Below are 17,181 nucleotides of genomic sequence, written 5' to 3'. Positions count from 1 at the left end.
GCCAGTGTTGCACTGATGAGTCAACTGTGTCCCATAAATCTGTAACATAGTAGAGAAATATTTTTTGTCTTCGTTTGTGGTCATTTTTGAGTTTAATAGAAAAAAAAAAAAGAAAAAAATTAACGCTGTAGCTGTAATATTTTATATTGTGCACAACCGTTGTCAGCAAAATACATCACAACTTTGAAGCAAATCTCTGTGGTTTTGCTTTGGTGTAAAATCAGATTTTTCTCAGAAGGATTCCGCAGGGAGCTGAAGAAAAAGACAGGAAATATAACTGTACAGGACAGCTAGAAAACTTCCAGAGGTCTACTTTGCTCATGTTAAAATCACTACAACCACTAGAGGTCACCTCAATGTATATATTAAAGTTTTTGAAGTGTCACATTTTTACTGGATGTGTAGTTAGTCATATAATAAAGTCATATAGATAAATTCAGTCAAACATGGTCGAGTAAAATACATTGAAAAAAATACAGTGTGTGTGTGTGTGTGTGCACGTGCGTGTATGCATCCTGTAGTTGTACCATGTTCTCCACTGCTGACCTCTGTGTCTGATCCTGCTGTGGAGGCCTGCCCATTTCATTAGCATGTTGGAGCAGTGAGCCTGGCTTTAGAGGCAATATCCCTGTCAGCAGATTAATCTAATACCTCAACACACACACTCACACTCACACACCCACGAGAACACATGGAGAGAAAGAGCACAATATGCACCCAAAGTTTAAAGGAATACTCCATTGCGCGCACACGTTCAAGCTTAGGTTAATGCTTTATTACATGCTCACAGATACGCATGTGCACATATACGCATCTAATATCTCGCCTCACCCACGACCTACTTTCCCTAACCCCCGCTTTGCTTTTTGGCAGACGGCGCACGCTGCAATTGAGGAGAAGCGGTGACAGAGCGGCGGTGGCAGTGACGGCAGCCCGAAGCCTGGAGCTGTCAGGGTCGGGCTGCTTTCAGCCCGCTCGCCTCATGTGGACGAATTCCTGCAAAACTCAATTAGTGCAAAACTCCCGGCTTCATCCAAATAATTTAAAGAGAAGCTCTGACGCAGGCAGATTCAGTGCACATGCATCCCCCCCTGCAACCCCAGAGTCCTGCCCCGTCGTACCGACCTCTCAGTTGGCTTTTATTTTAGATCTTTTATTAGACCTAAATCATGGGTTTGCATGCACTGGACGTGAAGTGACTGAGTGCTATCTGGCTTCCTTGGACAGAAGAACACTCAGGAATCTGCGGATGAGCTTGGTGTTGATATCAGTTTGTTTGTCTTGGGCCAGCAGAATACCGTGCACATGTAATCCTATAGGGATTCCTCTCCAGCCTCTTTAAGTGTGCTGTTTATAAATATATGAAGGTTGTTTGAGGTCAGACTCTATACTGTACGCGAGCTGGACGGTCTAGTAAAGCAGACTGGCGGCCCGTGGGCCACATGTGTCCCGTCCTCCAATGACTGATGGTCACATCAAGGACATCTGAGTCATTTGTCAATTGAAATGACTCCAGATCACTGTATAACTGAGTTTATTTCAAGTCAAAAACACCAAATGCAAGCGTCCACCCTTCTTCTGAATGTTTTATAATGATCAGATTTTCTCATAAACTTGTTTTCTCCTTGTCTCCCCAGTTCAGTTCAGTTTTAATTCGTTTTATTCATTTATCAGTTACAACATAGCTCATCTGATGGTGCGTCAGATTCACATAAATTTTAAAGAATGAAGCTCAACAAACTCATTTTAACAGGATGAAATCCTCCTGAGAATACAGCTTTACATACTGTATGTGGCTGAAGGGGTTAGTGAATGATAAAATGATAGGAAATCAAAGTGCTCTGATTATGGGACTAACTGCTCTTTAAGATAAAAACTGTTAATAACTTGAATCATAATTTGAATTATTCAGTGTTTAAAATGGAATTATTCCGATTTGATGTGTCAAATAAAAAGCGTCAGTTTAATATTTCCTGCTTTCATTTTTTTCTTTAAAATATTAATAGTTTCAGATAAAAAAGGTAGAATTATCCTAGTGAGGAAATTATGGGCGAAGATAAGTGATGCCCTCTGCAGATGACCAGTCCCAGGGGAAAAGTCCATTGAGGACATTTTCTACAGTCGAGAGCAGAATGAGGAAATTGCCCGGTGCTGTTATATCGGAGGCTTTGAGAGTGAGAGAGGTGACTGTGACCACCATCATCTGGCTTCTCTGTTATGTTTTACCAGATTAGAGTAGAAAAAAAAAAAACAGCCAGGGGACCACTGCTCTTAAACTCCCCTTGGTGTGAATGTGAGTATATCGGTGACTGCCCGGCTCTCTCTGTAAGCCCTGGAACACACTGGCAAACTGTCCGGCTTGTACCCTTTTATTTTCCCTCCGTTGTTTCAGATTGGCTGCAGTTCCCTGCAACCCTTCAGGTCCTAATAAATCAGGTATTCTAGATGGATGGACAGATGAAAACTAGGTTTCCAGGACTGATTCCCCTGCTTGCCTCGCTACTCCAAACTCCTGTTTTAAAAAAAAAAAAAAAAGAAAAGAAAAAGAGCTTTCATCCAGCTGTGCGGATGCCTGACAACAAGCCATTCATTTGGATCAGGTGTTTCGGAGTCATGATAGAGATACAACACGCCGAGCAAAAGGTCCTGCAAGACCAGAGCTGAGAAATACAGATTTTGCACAGTTGTCATGCGGGGAATAGGCAGTAAGAAAAATGTAGCTCACATGTCTGGGAATATTCAAAATGAGAGGTCAAAGGTGACTTGATGGTTAGCCATGCATCGTAGGACTACGTGATGTGTCGCATATTTGTGGTCAGCACAATATTAACATGAACAAAATACACATGGAAAGAGACGGAACTACGATAAATCACATATTTCTGTGCATTGTGCAAACGTGCTCTGCAGGATAACATATTTGACCAGTCAGATGCTGCAGACTGTGTGGAATTTCTTTGCATCAAACCAGGTGTCAACAGTGGAAAAATAAACAGAAAATGATTAAAAGCAACACATTTAGTACCTGCTGTTCTCCTAAAATGCTGTTAATGCAGAAGATATTTACTGAGGAGAATCAGGAGGTTATATACTGTATGTAGTCAGATTGTATACAGATAGAACATGCAATCACAACACAACTAAAGTTCCTGCCTGGTGTGCTCAGGTTTCTTATTGTGAAGAAGTGGGCTAAAACCTTACTGCACTGTGCACGCTTAAAACAAACATTATACCAGAGCCAAACTGATAAAACTGAGATAAACTGTAAGTGGAAATAAAGATATAGGCAGCAATGAAATATTAGGATTGACATTTCTAACATTTACTTTAATAAATATTCCCAAATAACAAATTAAAAAAAAAATGTCTCATTAAAATTGAATGGAATAAAGTTATACAAGGATAGAAATACAGAAATAAATATAAATCAGGGTACATATCCTAAGACAATAGGCTTTTCAATAATTGAAACTATTATGGCAAACTTTGTGCAAACTATCACACACCGCTTCACACTCGACCACTGCAGGCCTGAAGAAACCCTCCTGCTTCATGTTATCGAGTCCCTGAAGACATGCATGACCGGAGAGTGTACATAACACAATTAACGTCTGATTCCTCACGTCCTGAGTAATGATACTGTCTGCAGCACACATAGGCAACGCCACCGCCAGTAATCCGTGTACTGTGACGACACGTGACGACGCCTGCAGTAAAAAGGCATTTCAAACTGTGTCATCCAACACACACAGCTCTGTGCATGAAGGATCACATTAGGAAACACAGACATCTGCATCAAAATGTTACTGTAACGCAGTGAGAAAGCAGCTCGCTCATGCACCGGTACCAGCAGGCACATGAGATTAGTTAATTTCATAAGCACGACATGACATCCCCTCCGTGCCCTTTACTTTCCTGGTTTGGGCCTCCTGTGCTGCTGTTTCTGTCTGTAGTGACTCACTGATTTCTTCACACAGACAGAGTCCCCCTGCTGGACGTCCGGGAGACTGCGCCACATTGAAACACAGGAAGGAAAGAATGTTTGAGACACAGGGAATCCTATCACTGAGAGGATGAACACAGACGGCTTAATGAGGGAAAACTTAACAGTATTACATTGAGTGAACTCAAACTTTGAAGCCAGTTAGTGTTGTGTTTAAGGTTAGGGAAAGGATGAGGGCATTTATATTTATGGTTGAGTTTAGATGAGTCAAAATAAAATGAGTCAATCTATAAAATGTTTATGGAAAACATGATACGTTCTTGTAGTTCTACAGTTGTGGGGACTCATGGGAACTGATGTCACCCCTGTAGCGTTTTAGGCGAAGACATGTTTTTATGACGCTGTAGAATTCATCCTGGTCCTCGTTTTGTTTCAGGATGGGACAAGCACTCGTACGGTTACCACGGAGACGACGGCCACTCCTTCTGCTCCTCCGGGACGGGCCAGCCGTACGGCCCGACGTTCACCACGGGCGACGTGATCGGCTGCTGCGTCAACCTCATCAACAACACCTGCTTTTACACCAAAAACGGCATCAGTTTAGGTCCGTCAACACGCTGAGTCCATATTCAGCTCTGGTATTTCACTCTAAAGCATCACATGTGACCTTTGCATTTTTTTTTCTTTAGGTGTAGCCTTCACAGACCTCCCTGTAAGTACTCTTCTACTTCATGTCTTATTGAATTTTTAAAATGTTATCCTTGTTTTTCGAGTAAATCTTGAGAAAATGACAGTAGAGAGGTTTCAGAAGTCTTACAGGGAGGTTAGTCAGCCTCGGCAAGGGCTCCTCCAGCAATTGATCATAACAGTCTGTTTATTATTATTATATATTTTATTAAATTATAAGGAAAAATAATCAATATCCTGTTAAGATAGTGATCACTGTTATAGATATTATACTATATATATATTCAGCTATGTATTTAAATAAGAAATGAGCAAAACAAAAAAGACTATAATTATCTCTTTAATATTTGTTTTAATGTAATTCTTAGATGGTATTGTTTTGAGGAATTAAGCAGAGCTTACTGATATGAGGGCACTGGAGTTCTTCAGACTCTGACCTTAAAATCCCCTGAACTCCTAACAAGTACAAGACATGGAGCTAATGTTTGTGATACCAGACCAGACCACGCTGTGGAAAGTGACATTGAGCAGGCAGCTGCCCGTTTAATTGCAGTTTCTGTTGGCAGTCAGGTTGGAAGTTATATTTTTGTATTTTTGGTCTAAATCTATCCGATCGCTGCCGCAACTGGAACATTCCTCAGAACTAAAACAAACACAAATCCCCACAGTTCCCACTGTAATTTGACCCGAGCTGCAGTTTTCAGGCTGGTGTTCATGTTACTCACTGTAGATGTGTCTGTTGACCCTTCAACTGTATTTAATCCTCCTTGGGAAAAAAAAAAGATATGTATATAAATTAGAAATTTGACATTTGACATGTCTGTGATGGCTAGCTTTGACCTTTAAATCCAATTGATAATCTACTAATTACAGAGTAATTGCCATTATGTGATTATGGTGGCTTGTGAAACCACTACTTCACATTTGCATTTTAATATTTTAATCACTGTAGTTTTAATTTTCAGGTTTAATTTGTCATAACTTAAGTAGTTTCCCTTTTTTTAACTTTAGTTATAGTAAGACTTTCTCCTCTTAGTGACATTTAAAGGGTTTAACAGTACGCTAAACTGCTGATACTTCTTTTGATGATGTGAAGTAAAGCATATTGATTGAGCTGCTCATTTGATTGATTTATTTATTTTTCATCTTGAAAACCTCCCAGCCCAACCTTTACCCCACCGTGGGCCTCCAGACCCCCGGAGAAATCGTAGACGCAAACTTTGGCCAGCAGCCGTTCGTCTTCGACATCGAGGACTACATGAGCGAGTGGAGAGCCAAGATCCACGGCATGATCGCTCGCTTCCCCATCGGCGAGAGGCTCGGGGAGTGGCAGGCCGTCCTGCAGAAGTAAGAATCGCACAGACACACACACACACAACTTCAAAATCGAATATACCAGAAACAATATAACCATGCAGTGTTTTTTTTTCCCTGTATGAAAGCCTGTCATCTGTCTGTAGTCACTCTTCTCATCGACGTTTAGCTTCTAATGAAGTAACAAAGACAAGATGACCCCAATTAACAGACAAATCCTGTCTTTAAGGTTCAAAGTTCATCTGCTTCACAGTGCTGAACTTCTCTGACGTTTTCTGGTTATATCCAGTCTCTATTCAAATTGTTTTATTTTATTTAAGAAGTGCAGAATGGGTCATGATTGTTGTGACGTCTTCCTTTATGCTGTAAGTCTTTATTGTTTTCCAAAAATTATTAAACCCATAAAAAACGACCCTTATTGATGCCAAGTCACTGGAAGACGTGCATTACGTGGCGATCAGTCCCAGAGGCATGGTCCGGCTGCTGTAAATAATCACCAGAGCACCAATTTGGATCAATTCGCCAATGAAAATAGTCCCTGATTAAATCACTCTCCTCTGCAGTTTGAATAATGTTTGCTAAAAACAACCCTGGCCAGCTGTTTTGCCTCCAAACAAATGGACCCGGGCTGGGTGCCACAAACCCGGCAGGGAAATTAGAACATATCGAGGAGCGAGTTTGTTGACAGGAAATATCAATAGAGGTTCAACAACAGGAACAGATGGGCGAGATTTTGAGCCTGACACTGAATGCTGCAGGTTGCAAAGTTTCCATAAAAAATCAACTCTTAAGAACACTTTCACACTTATTTGAAAATGTTTCCAATGTAAATTGGGAAATATTTTCCAAATATAACTAAATTTTTTTTTTTTTTTTTGGTGCAGCATGGTGTCCAGCTACCTGGTGCACCATGGGTACTGCGCCACTGCAACAGCCTTCGCCAGAGCCACAGAGACCATGATTCAAGAGGACCAGACGTCGATAAAGAACAGACAGAGTGAGTGGACGAGTCCAGCAGCTTCTGATTTAACGGGAGCCTACCTCGTGCGTGTGCTCCTCCCAGCAGCAGCGTGTCGGAGGCAGAGCAGTTCGTTGACCTTGTTGTTCATGGTCAATTTCCTTGATTAATCTGATTTTTGACTTCTGCCCTGTTGCCACCGGGTGTAAAATACAGTTGAAGTGAAATACGACCCGGCTTCTTGATACCTTTCACACACTCACGCTTCCTCTATGCTTTGAACACGTGACTCGCCAAAGCTGCAGCCACCAGCCAGTTCCACAAGTTCATCTTTGTCCAGATTTTCCTAATTCGACTTTTTAATAATCACGACACTTATTAATCTCTCTCCACGCACCTTCTGACCTCAGACACTCACATCTGCCTCCTGAGTATCATCTCAAACGAACACTACCAGTATCACACCAGTATTAATTTTGAAAATTCAGTGAGGCGAATATTTTCAAAACTACCTGTCTTGTTGGTTGTCACACTGTGAGTAACTGAGCCTGGTTCCTCTTAGTGTGGTATCTGTAAATAATGTTATTTCATGGTGTGACAGGAATACAGAAGCTGGTGCTGGCAGGCCGGGTGGGTGAAGCCATAGAAGCCACTCAGCAGCTTTACCCGGGCCTGTTAGAACGGAACCCCAACCTACTATTCATGCTAAAGTGAGTGGTGAAAGCTCCAAAGGAAGCTTCCGTGTGGATCTTCACTCACGCAGCCTCATGCCGACCCCCCCCAGGTGTCGTCAGTTCGTGGAGATGGTGAACGGTACAGACAGCGAAGTCCGGTGTTTGACCATTCGCTCCCCAAAGTCCCAGGACAGCTACCCCGGATCACCCAGCCTCAGCCCCCGCCACGGAGCCAGCAACACACACCTGCACAGCGGAGGTAGGCTACACACACACACACACGCACCCACAACCGCAGCGGGGTCGGCTTCCTGCCAGTCGCTCCACATGAAGGCTGTGTGTTCCCATCTTCCACCCAGGAGCAGACAGCCCCACCTGCAGCAACGGGGTGACCCCCCCGAACAAGTCGAAGAACCACAGCGGCGTGGGCGGCGGCGGCAGCGTCAAATACCCCAGCGCGTCCTCCTCCGCCTCCTCCTCCACCTCCTCCTCCCCGTCCTCCATCAATTACTCCGAGTCCAATTCCTCCGACTCCACCAAGAGCCAGCCGCACAGCGCCAACAGCACCCAGGAGACCAGGTAGCAGATTAAACAACAAGAAAGAAGTTTAAAAGAGAATGGATGAACCAAGACCAAGAAGTAAAAACAGAGAGATCTTGGTAAATGCTTTGTAATCCAGTTCAAACACTCAATCCTGCAAAAGAGAGGAAAGGTTTGAATATAAACATGTGAAAATGTCAGCAACGTAATCAAAACATTGAAAAAAAAAACAATTCAGTATGAGGAAAAGGCTTTTTTTTCCTTTACAGGTTTATCAAATTCTCAGAAAGTGTTTGACATGCTAATCCGGAAAAAAAAATACATGTAAAAATGTGTCCTTGTCTGTTCGGTACACAGAAAAACTGAATATATGAATATGGAATTATATCCAATAATAAATATAGTTTCCCAGTCATCCTTCTCCATCCCATTAGTTATTTTTCTGCGTGTGTGTGTGTTAAACAGATGATGCAGTGAGCTGTGCTCCACATTATCTTTGTTGTGCCGACAGCCGATCGCTATGAGGGAAAGTTAGTCATCAATAAATCATGACTGCAGTCTTTTTAAGACATTAATATGTGATCGATGTGAGCAAATGGAGCGATTAGCAGGACGACGACCGGTTTGTGTGCAGAAACTAATTCAGCTTCCTTCGCATCGGGGATTACTACGTTGTGTGTAATTAACCCCTCTTCTTAGATCAATCAGCCTTAACATTATGACCAGAGATGAGTAAAGATGAATGAATCGTGTCCCACAGCAAACCTTCAGCGTCTCAGCAGAGGAGGTTATAATGTTGTGGCCGATTGTGACTGTGTGTTTTTTTTATCCGTGCGAGCAGCGACAGCGAGATGGAGATCGAAGCCGAGCCCTACAGCAACGGGGTTGTTGAAGGCTCCTCGGCGCGGATCATGAACGGCACGTACAAACACGAAGAAATCCTCCAGCCTGACGACAACAGCATCGGCAACGGAGTCACAGGTACAGAGAGACAGAGAGCCGGCGCACACACACACACACACACACACACACACACACACACACACACACACACACACACACACACACACGAAACTCACCCAGTAATGACAGAAGTACACACATCCATCATTCAACACTAACATGATTAATAATAAATATCGGCCAAGTTAAACTCGAATTATTAGAATCTTCACAAGTCAAAGAGTCAAAGGACATTTATGTTCTTTAAAACAGGAAAGGAAAGGCTGCTAATAGGTAGTTTTTTTTTCAGACATGTCAAAAACAAACAAAATAATAACATAACTGGATGCAAGTGTTTCATTAAGGGTAAAGGTATCAATATTATTCCTACTGGAAAATCATCCATTAAAAATACATGAATTACTAATTATTATTCCTTTATCTCTTACATTTGTTCCTGATTATTTTATTTCTCCCCTCATATATTATTGTTTAAATGCATTAAAAGATTTATTATTTTCTTGATTTATGAATTTTTCACCTTTTCCATAATTGACAAGGCTGCACTCAGACAGGGAGCAATGTTTGGGAATGTACAAAGTCAATGCTCATATTTCTTATATAACTCTGAAGAATTGGCTAAATATTTGTTAAAAATGAAAAAGACGTCGTCATGTGTGAACAGCGATGAGTGTAACCTTCCATGAGGGAAGCGTGACGGTGGATGAATGGTTTGCGGCGCGTGTGTGTGTGTTTGTCCGGCCAGACGAGGGCTGCAGTAACGGCAGACAGCTCTGCGGGGGGAACCAGGCGGCCACGGAGAGGATGATCCAGTTCGGACGGGAGCTGCAGGCGCTCAACGAGCAGCTGTGCCGCGAGTACGGCAAGAACGCCACGCACAAGAAGATGTTACAGGTAAACACACACACACAGACACAGACACACACACTTGACTGCACAGTGTGGCTGTGTCAGCACCCAGCTGTGCTGCGACAGATGTGAACTGGGCTGAGGAGCGGTTCCATTCTGCTGGCACCAGCTGAAAAGCAGCGCAGCTGTTTAGGACTCTGACACTTTGGCCACCAGGGGGCAGATGAACTGCCCCGGCAGAAGGTCGCTTGTGCTGAGTAAGCAAGTTCTGCTCTGACTCCCCCAGCAGCGCTATGAAGATGTCCTCATAATGATGATAGTGGAAAAATAAATCGGTTTACTCTTAATGTGTGTTTTTTTTAATCAAGTGTTTAATATTCATTTTTAGCCCAAAATAAAGAGCTGGTCCTAAAAGATCTACCGTCCTGAGCTGGACCAGAGTCCTAAAATCTGGATCAACCTCAATTCCCACAAACATGGCGATCATTTAATTGTTAATCTGTCAGCACAGAAAGAAGTTTGAGCGACTGATGTCGAAATCAAGAAATCACACCACAGTTTGTGTTTTTGTACATGCAGGGAATTCTTAGCAATCTGCTTTATCACCTCTTGTCACTGTCATTTTCTGTGATTTCTTTATAATTTAAAAATCAAATATTTATTAAATTTTCCATTATGAGTGCACACTTGTTTATTCTCTCTCTCTCTCTCCCTCTCTCCCTCTCTGTCTCTCTCTCTCTCTCTCTCTCTCTCTCTCTCTCTCTCAGGATGCATTCAGCCTGCTAGCGTACTCGGACCCGTGGAATTGCCCCGTGGGGCAACAGTTAGACCCGACGCAGAGAGAATCCCTCTGCTCTGCACTCAACAGCGCCATTCTGGGTAAAAAACAAACTATAATACATTCATTTTTTCACAGATTTTTCTCACTTGAAGGACAAAATTATCAAGAATAAAACAATAGTGAGCTTGAATTCTTTCAATTTTAGTGTGATGAATTTTAAATACACGCGTATCACCATGCTTGATTAAATTCAGGGGAAAATTCGTTTTGCAGTCCTGATTTCTAAATCATTTCCTCACTACACCACTGTGTACCTGAACTGTTTTCTGATCTTGTTCGAGAATGAATCTGGAAGAAATCTGATGTTTCTGTAATAGTTTAAACTTCCTTAAATTATGTTTTGTTTTTTCTTTTAATGGCTTTAAGCTTCATGTTTGTATTTGTTTTTTTTGTTTTTTTTTTGCTTCCAGAGTCTCAAAATCTGCCTAAACAGCCCCCGCTGATGTTGGCGCTGGGCCAGGCCACAGAGTGCGTCCAGCTCATGGCTCGAGTCCGGTCCGGGTCCTGCTCCTTCGCCAGAGTAGACAACTTTTTGCACTAGCCCAGGTTCAGGTGAGAAAACTCCGCCTCTTAAAGAAACCAGTCCAGCAATCATGGAAAAAAAAAAAAAAAGTTTCTTCTTTATCTGGTTTTCAAAGTTACACACACACAGTGTTCACCAAGCTGTCACTCTTCAAAAAGAGAGACCAGAATAGAATTTAGCAAGTAACATAAAGTCATCGGCACGCCGGGCGCTTCGGAGGAAAACCGTTAATTTAAAGTTAAAGTGCAGTAAAGCGCTCATTTCAAGACTTGTTTGGCCTCTGTTGTTTCCTGCCGTGGTTTAAAGTGACGGTCGTCTCTCCGCAGGTCATCGTTAAGTAGCACTGAGAGAAGTCCGGCAGGCGGTTGTCACGGCGACGGAGGAGCGGGCGAGAGCATGCGTGTGATTGGTGCGTCGGGCCATCCGTCAGGAACGAGCCCGCCACAGACAGGAGAGACGAAAGCTTCCTTTTTCATTTAGTATTATCAAATAAAGAAATGTGTGACACTATTTAAAGATAATTAATTATTATTCTGTTTATCTAGCCTTTTTTTTTATTATTATTATTGTTATTATTAATATTATTATTAGTTCTTTTTTGTCAGTTTGTTGTGCTCATCTTTAGGAAAAAAAACATTGTAATTCCCCCTTCTTCTTTTTTTTTTTTTTTTATAAGTCTTTTCTTCTGTTTGAGTGGGTGCATCAATCAGTATCTTCACTGTCACCGTTCTTCTTCTTCGCCATATCACAAACCTCAGCACCCGCCCGCTGGTTTCCACTGTGACCCTTCCACCTGCCAACAACACCTGAGGTCTGTGACATTATTTTTAATGGGATCGACGGCGCGGGATGTTCACCTGGAGGAAGAGTTTGTGTCCCGAGTTAAAGAAAAACACCTCTTATTGTGAGGCTCTGTCAGGGTCTAATGCCAACACCCAGAATGGGGCTCTAGATAATTCCGGAAAAGTGGAAATGTAAATTAAAGGTTGTATTTTGAGGCCCGAAGAGTAGAAAATGCAAGTAAGAGTAGCCAAAGAACAGGATCCAGCATGTAAAATGAGAAGTGAAGGCCCTTTGTGGGTGGCGAACACTCAAACCGGGGCGACGAAAAGGGATTAAATTGAAATTTTTTTCGAGGTGTTGAAGCCTTAATTTTACCACAGCAACAATCAGCGCCGCGGTTGCAGGTGGCGGAGCTCAGCACCGGCGTCACCCGCCCTCGCCGCCGAGTCTAACACTATTATCATGGTCACCTTGATGCCAGCGTCAAGGAAATCAGTATCAAAGGCAGGCTAACAAGCACAGTGTGCATACGTCTAAAAGTCAGGCCTCCCCCGGGGATTTCATTAATGCAACCTTCTCTTCCCCCCCCCCCCCCCCCTCTTTTTTTCTTTTACATCCTCCACAGCCTGACCTGCTGAGTGCATGTTGCTGCTGCTGCAATTATAATTTCACATAAAAAGGTGTAATCATTCACCAGATGGGAAGGTTTTTAATATCAGGGTGCACTTTGTGATAATTAAATGACAGACTAGCTCTCGTTTCCAGTTCCAGCCAGGTTTACAGGTGGTTAAAATCTGCTCCTGGTTTTTTTGTTTTGTTGGGTTGGAGGGATTTTTCTCTGTCACATACAGAGCTGTTTGAAAGATTGTCTTCACTTTGTGTAAAATAATATAGTGAAAAATGTAACTTCAGCTGCTGGCCACGATGAGATTTGCCCCATTTTGCCATTATTTTCTTTTGTGGAGTCCAACACGACTTAGAGCCGGCATTAACCAGCAGAATGAATAAGACATTATGAAATAAATACATCAATACAACCTGTAGAATTATTTCATTCCTGAATTAAGTGTAAAGATATTGGTGATTGTAAATATCAGAATGCATTTTTAATATTGAGAAGATACTAAACAGAAAAAGATCTAATGGATATTCAGAAGTCTGGTTTTAGCAACGTTTTGGTGACAAAAAATATGTGAAATCTTGAGATGACGTGGAAATAAACAATTTGGTTAAATTTGAACTTCATTAACACGTAACAATTCAAGAAAAAGTCAAAACCTTTTTAATAAAGCCAGAATTTTCAGAAAATGACACATGCGTTCAGGAAAACATTCTAAATGTTCAGAATAAAGCAAAAAATATTCAAAATTCTTTTTTCTTGGAACTTCAAGGAAGTGCTGAATGGTTTTAGCCGCCTCCAGAGTAAAAACAGCAGATTTCCTTGAAGGAAGACAGAAAATCAGGAAATATCATTTAGTCCCTTAACCCAAATTAAGTTGACCACAGTGGTTATTTCTTCACACGTATTGAGATTTTATTTTTACGAAGAAACACTTTTAGGTCACAGCTGTGTGAAAACTTCCCCTCATAATGTCTTATTGTTTTGCGTTTGACACGCTGGCTCAGGTTTGTCGTCGTATTCCACCTCGGGTGTAATTCTGTCCTCTTCACCTCCATCAATGCTTGTTTCCGCCATCGTTTTCTTCAACGGGTTTTTCCCGCTAAAAGCTTCGACTTCTCTCTAAAGATTTGTTTTGGGTTTCTCCTCTGGGATGCGGCGTCGCTCCGTCTGCTTTCTTCTGACCTGGTCAGTGTGGATCCACCCAGAAGTGTAGATTTATGGACTCTTGGACTCGTGTGTTCGCAGTGTGGGGGTCCGACAGGTTTTTTTTTTTTATTTTTTTTATTTTTTTTTTAAATACTGGACTACTCTAATAAACGCTCACAACATCTGCCACCACAGCTGTGAAGGACTCCTGTCACACACTCTGAATCCCGCTTACATAGAAAGGACCTCTCTTTTTTTTTTAAAAAAATATAAATGAATAAAAAAAAGGAAAGAAGGCTTGACGGCGTTGGGCCCCGGGGCCCCTACACACACACACACACACACACCTGGAAACTGATCGAGGGCATCACAGATGAGCTGTGCACAATTGACTTTTTTTTCCCCCCATTTTGTTTTGTTTTTCCTTTTGGGACTTTTTGAGTTTTAGCAAGAACGACAAAAAAAAGAAAATAAAAAAAAAAAATGTTAAAAAAAAATCGTGAAATGAGTTACCCTCTACTTAGCATGACTTTTAAAACCTTTAAAACGGTATAAAAAAAAAATGAAAAATTCTAATTGAAAAAAAAAAAAGACTATGTACTGGAAACATGTTAAAAAAAAAGAAGAAATATTGTATTCTGTTTAATTTTGACAGAATTATTTTTATTAAAATACATCCATAAGCATACAGCTGATGTCCTGTTTTTATTTGGTGTGTTTTCTGTTTATTCATGGGTTAATCGATATAACAGCCACAACATTAAGACCACTGATGATGTGGCATCAGGTGGGACGTATGAGGCAGGAAGTGCACAGCTACTGAGTCCTTAAAGTTGATGTTAGAAGCAGAAACACGGGAGAATTTGAGTGTGATCGGCAAAGTCAGAGTGGCTCCAAAAGTCTGTAGCGGGAGTTTTCTGGCTTTATTTCATTACATTTTTGACATTTATTTCTTCTTTTTCAACATTAAAGAGGAACAGGATTGATAAAAAGAAAAAAAATGCAACTAAAGGAAAAAAATGTAATTTTGATGTTCCATAAGTGTTTAAACTGATCCAGTGCCACCCTGTAGAATTTAATAGTATTTATGTATTATTCTTGTTTTTTATGTTTTTGAAGCCATTTATTTTTAAATGCTACTCCTTAATGTAATCACAGTAGATTATTGAAAAAAATAACATTCACACGATTGGCAGTTTATTGCATGATTGACTGTTACACACCCCTCAAACCAAAGTACTCAGAAACGGAAGTGAATCCAGTGTTGAGCTTGCATGTTCTCCCTGTGCATTGCTTTGATTTTTTTCCCAAAGGGAGAGTGCTATTACAGTGTGTGGACAGCAGGGGGCAGAAGGAGGCTGAGAAATACATCCATCATCTTTCAGCATCATGTTTCTATCCAGTCCTCTTTAAATAAAAAAAATAAATAAATATCAGATTCTGGTTTGTTTTAGAGTTCATTTCCTCAGATGGAAATACCTTTAATGTGTCTCAAGGCCGTGCAGCTGTGACGGTGACGATGAGCTTTCTCTGGTATTCTTGCCTCAACAAGAGACATAAATAAGCATTAACCAGAATATTTCATTTTCCCAGACTGAACTATTCAGTCATTTTATATCAGATAATGGTGCAGATGCCTGTATGTGTGAATAAATGCTAAACTCTATAGGTTCAAGAGTGGACGTTCTGTGTGAAAGACTTGTATTGCATGTAACGCACACGCTATTTACATTCGTATTTTTGAATCAGATTGATTAAAGTCCGGTTGTTGACTGAGCTTTCACCCTCGGCATCGGTTTCTATCTGCACATTGAATAATTACCCAGATAAATCTGTTGTCTTGTTTTTGTCTGACTGTTTATTTTCTAAGCTCATATCATCATTGAAGGATAACATTTAAAAACCCCTCCGAGGTTTTATTTCTGCGGGACCTTGTGCAGTAATTTGCCGTGTTATTCACGGGACGAGGGGTCAGGGCTGTGCGAGGAGCAGCCGGTCCGCTGTGTAAAAGGTTGTGCGCGTCCTTGTATTTTGATGGAATGGAAACATGTAAACAAGCGAGAATTGCACGCCGGTGTGTTTAACCTCTGTGACCCCGCCGAGCTGTAGCGAAGCAAGTCATAGGTTGTTTTCTGCAGGATTCGTATGCAAAATGTTGCAGAAATGTGTAAATAAGATTAACAAGTTTAATGAGGAGAGGGAGCATGTCTCTGGAGGGCACCAGAGAGCTTCAGCTGAGGCTTTTCCTTTATCTATAAATCATGACAAAGACCAATGCATGAAGTCTAACTCGTCATGTATTCCCTTTGTCATTGTTTACAGTCAAAAAGTGTTTTAGATCAGACCGATAGTTATGAATTGAAGGTGGTGTAGTGGTTCACACTGTCTCCTCACAGTAAAGAAATCTGGGTTCAAACACCTTCGAACATTTGGGCCTTTCTGTGTGGAGCTTGCATGTTCTCTCTCTCTCTCTCTGTGTTTCCTCCCACAGTCCAAAAGCCTGCGTGTGAGATTAATTGGTGACCCTAAACTGCCACTGAGTGTGATTGAGAGTGTGTGTTTGTGGTGTGACGGATTGGGTGAATCCTGCCTTCGCCCACAGTAAGCTGGGATTGGCCCCGACACCTCCCGCCCCTGCTCAGCTACAGGATGAAAACCATCACTGTGGGACATTTTCAAACTACATCCTGTATGTAAAACTGTGTGCGCGTTCTGAACCATCAAAGCAACGACAGAGCTTCTACAACATGTTGTATAAAACATGCTGAACTGCGCGATCATGCAGACGTACTGAGCTTTTGGTTTAAATGTAGCAGGTTATCAGCGGTGGATGATTGACCGGGATTAAGGGCATTGCTGTGTGTTCCTTGTGGAGTGATTGGATGTATTGGTGGACGTTTAATAAGCCTGTGATGGTTTTCACATGTTAAATATCATAAATGAGACAAACAGAAGCTGTGAATCACATCAGGCTTTGTTCATTAAGCCATGATCATAAAGTCCACTCAGCGTCATCATCTTCAGGGAAGAGGCCGCAGTGTCTTTTTTAATTAAAAAAAGATTCAGAATTCAACTAATATGTACATATGGATGTGTGAAAAATGACGTATGCGTGAGTTTTAAGTGAACGAGTGAGTTGTCGGCATTTTACAATGTGTATCATTTTAATTGTGTTTTTACGCGATGTGAAATTCTACTTTATCAAATTCACTTAGCAAAAGTGGATGAAGCAAAGACCTGAGAGGGGATTCACTCAGAGCAGATCGTTAAAGACGTCAGGAGGCCGTTAATCAATGTATCGGTCGGTGCCACAGTAATAACATAAAATATAATGGGAA

The 17,181-nt window shown here is 41.5% G+C and overlaps 1 protein-coding gene across 1 annotated transcript in view; it reads left to right on the top strand.

The window, feature by feature from the left end:
- The window catches only part of ranbp10 (RAN binding protein 10), a 43,124-nt gene extending 28,728 nt beyond the window's left edge, over positions 1-14,396 (top strand). The window contains exons 4-15 of the mRNA XM_030096068.1: positions 4,380-4,547; positions 4,633-4,655; positions 5,793-5,977; positions 6,829-6,941; positions 7,504-7,612; positions 7,687-7,835; positions 7,936-8,155; positions 8,958-9,097; positions 9,825-9,973; positions 10,696-10,807; positions 11,180-11,321; positions 11,619-14,396. Coding sequence (XP_029951928.1) covers positions 4,380-4,547; positions 4,633-4,655; positions 5,793-5,977; positions 6,829-6,941; positions 7,504-7,612; positions 7,687-7,835; positions 7,936-8,155; positions 8,958-9,097; positions 9,825-9,973; positions 10,696-10,807; positions 11,180-11,310 — 1,499 coding nt within the window. The 3' untranslated portion in view covers positions 11,311-11,321; positions 11,619-14,396. The remainder of the gene's footprint in view (positions 1-4,379; positions 4,548-4,632; positions 4,656-5,792; positions 5,978-6,828; positions 6,942-7,503; positions 7,613-7,686; positions 7,836-7,935; positions 8,156-8,957; positions 9,098-9,824; positions 9,974-10,695; positions 10,808-11,179; positions 11,322-11,618) is intronic.
- Positions 14,397-17,181: the final 2,785 nt, after the last annotated feature.

The sequence above is a fragment of the Salarias fasciatus genome, chromosome 7 (genome assembly GCF_902148845.1).
Source record: "Salarias fasciatus chromosome 7, fSalaFa1.1, whole genome shotgun sequence".
In the NCBI taxonomy this organism is placed as follows: Eukaryota; Metazoa; Chordata; class Actinopteri; order Blenniiformes; family Blenniidae; genus Salarias; species Salarias fasciatus.
The sequence above is the reverse complement of the archived record's forward strand: the minus strand, read 5'-3'. Positions and strand labels throughout refer to the sequence as shown.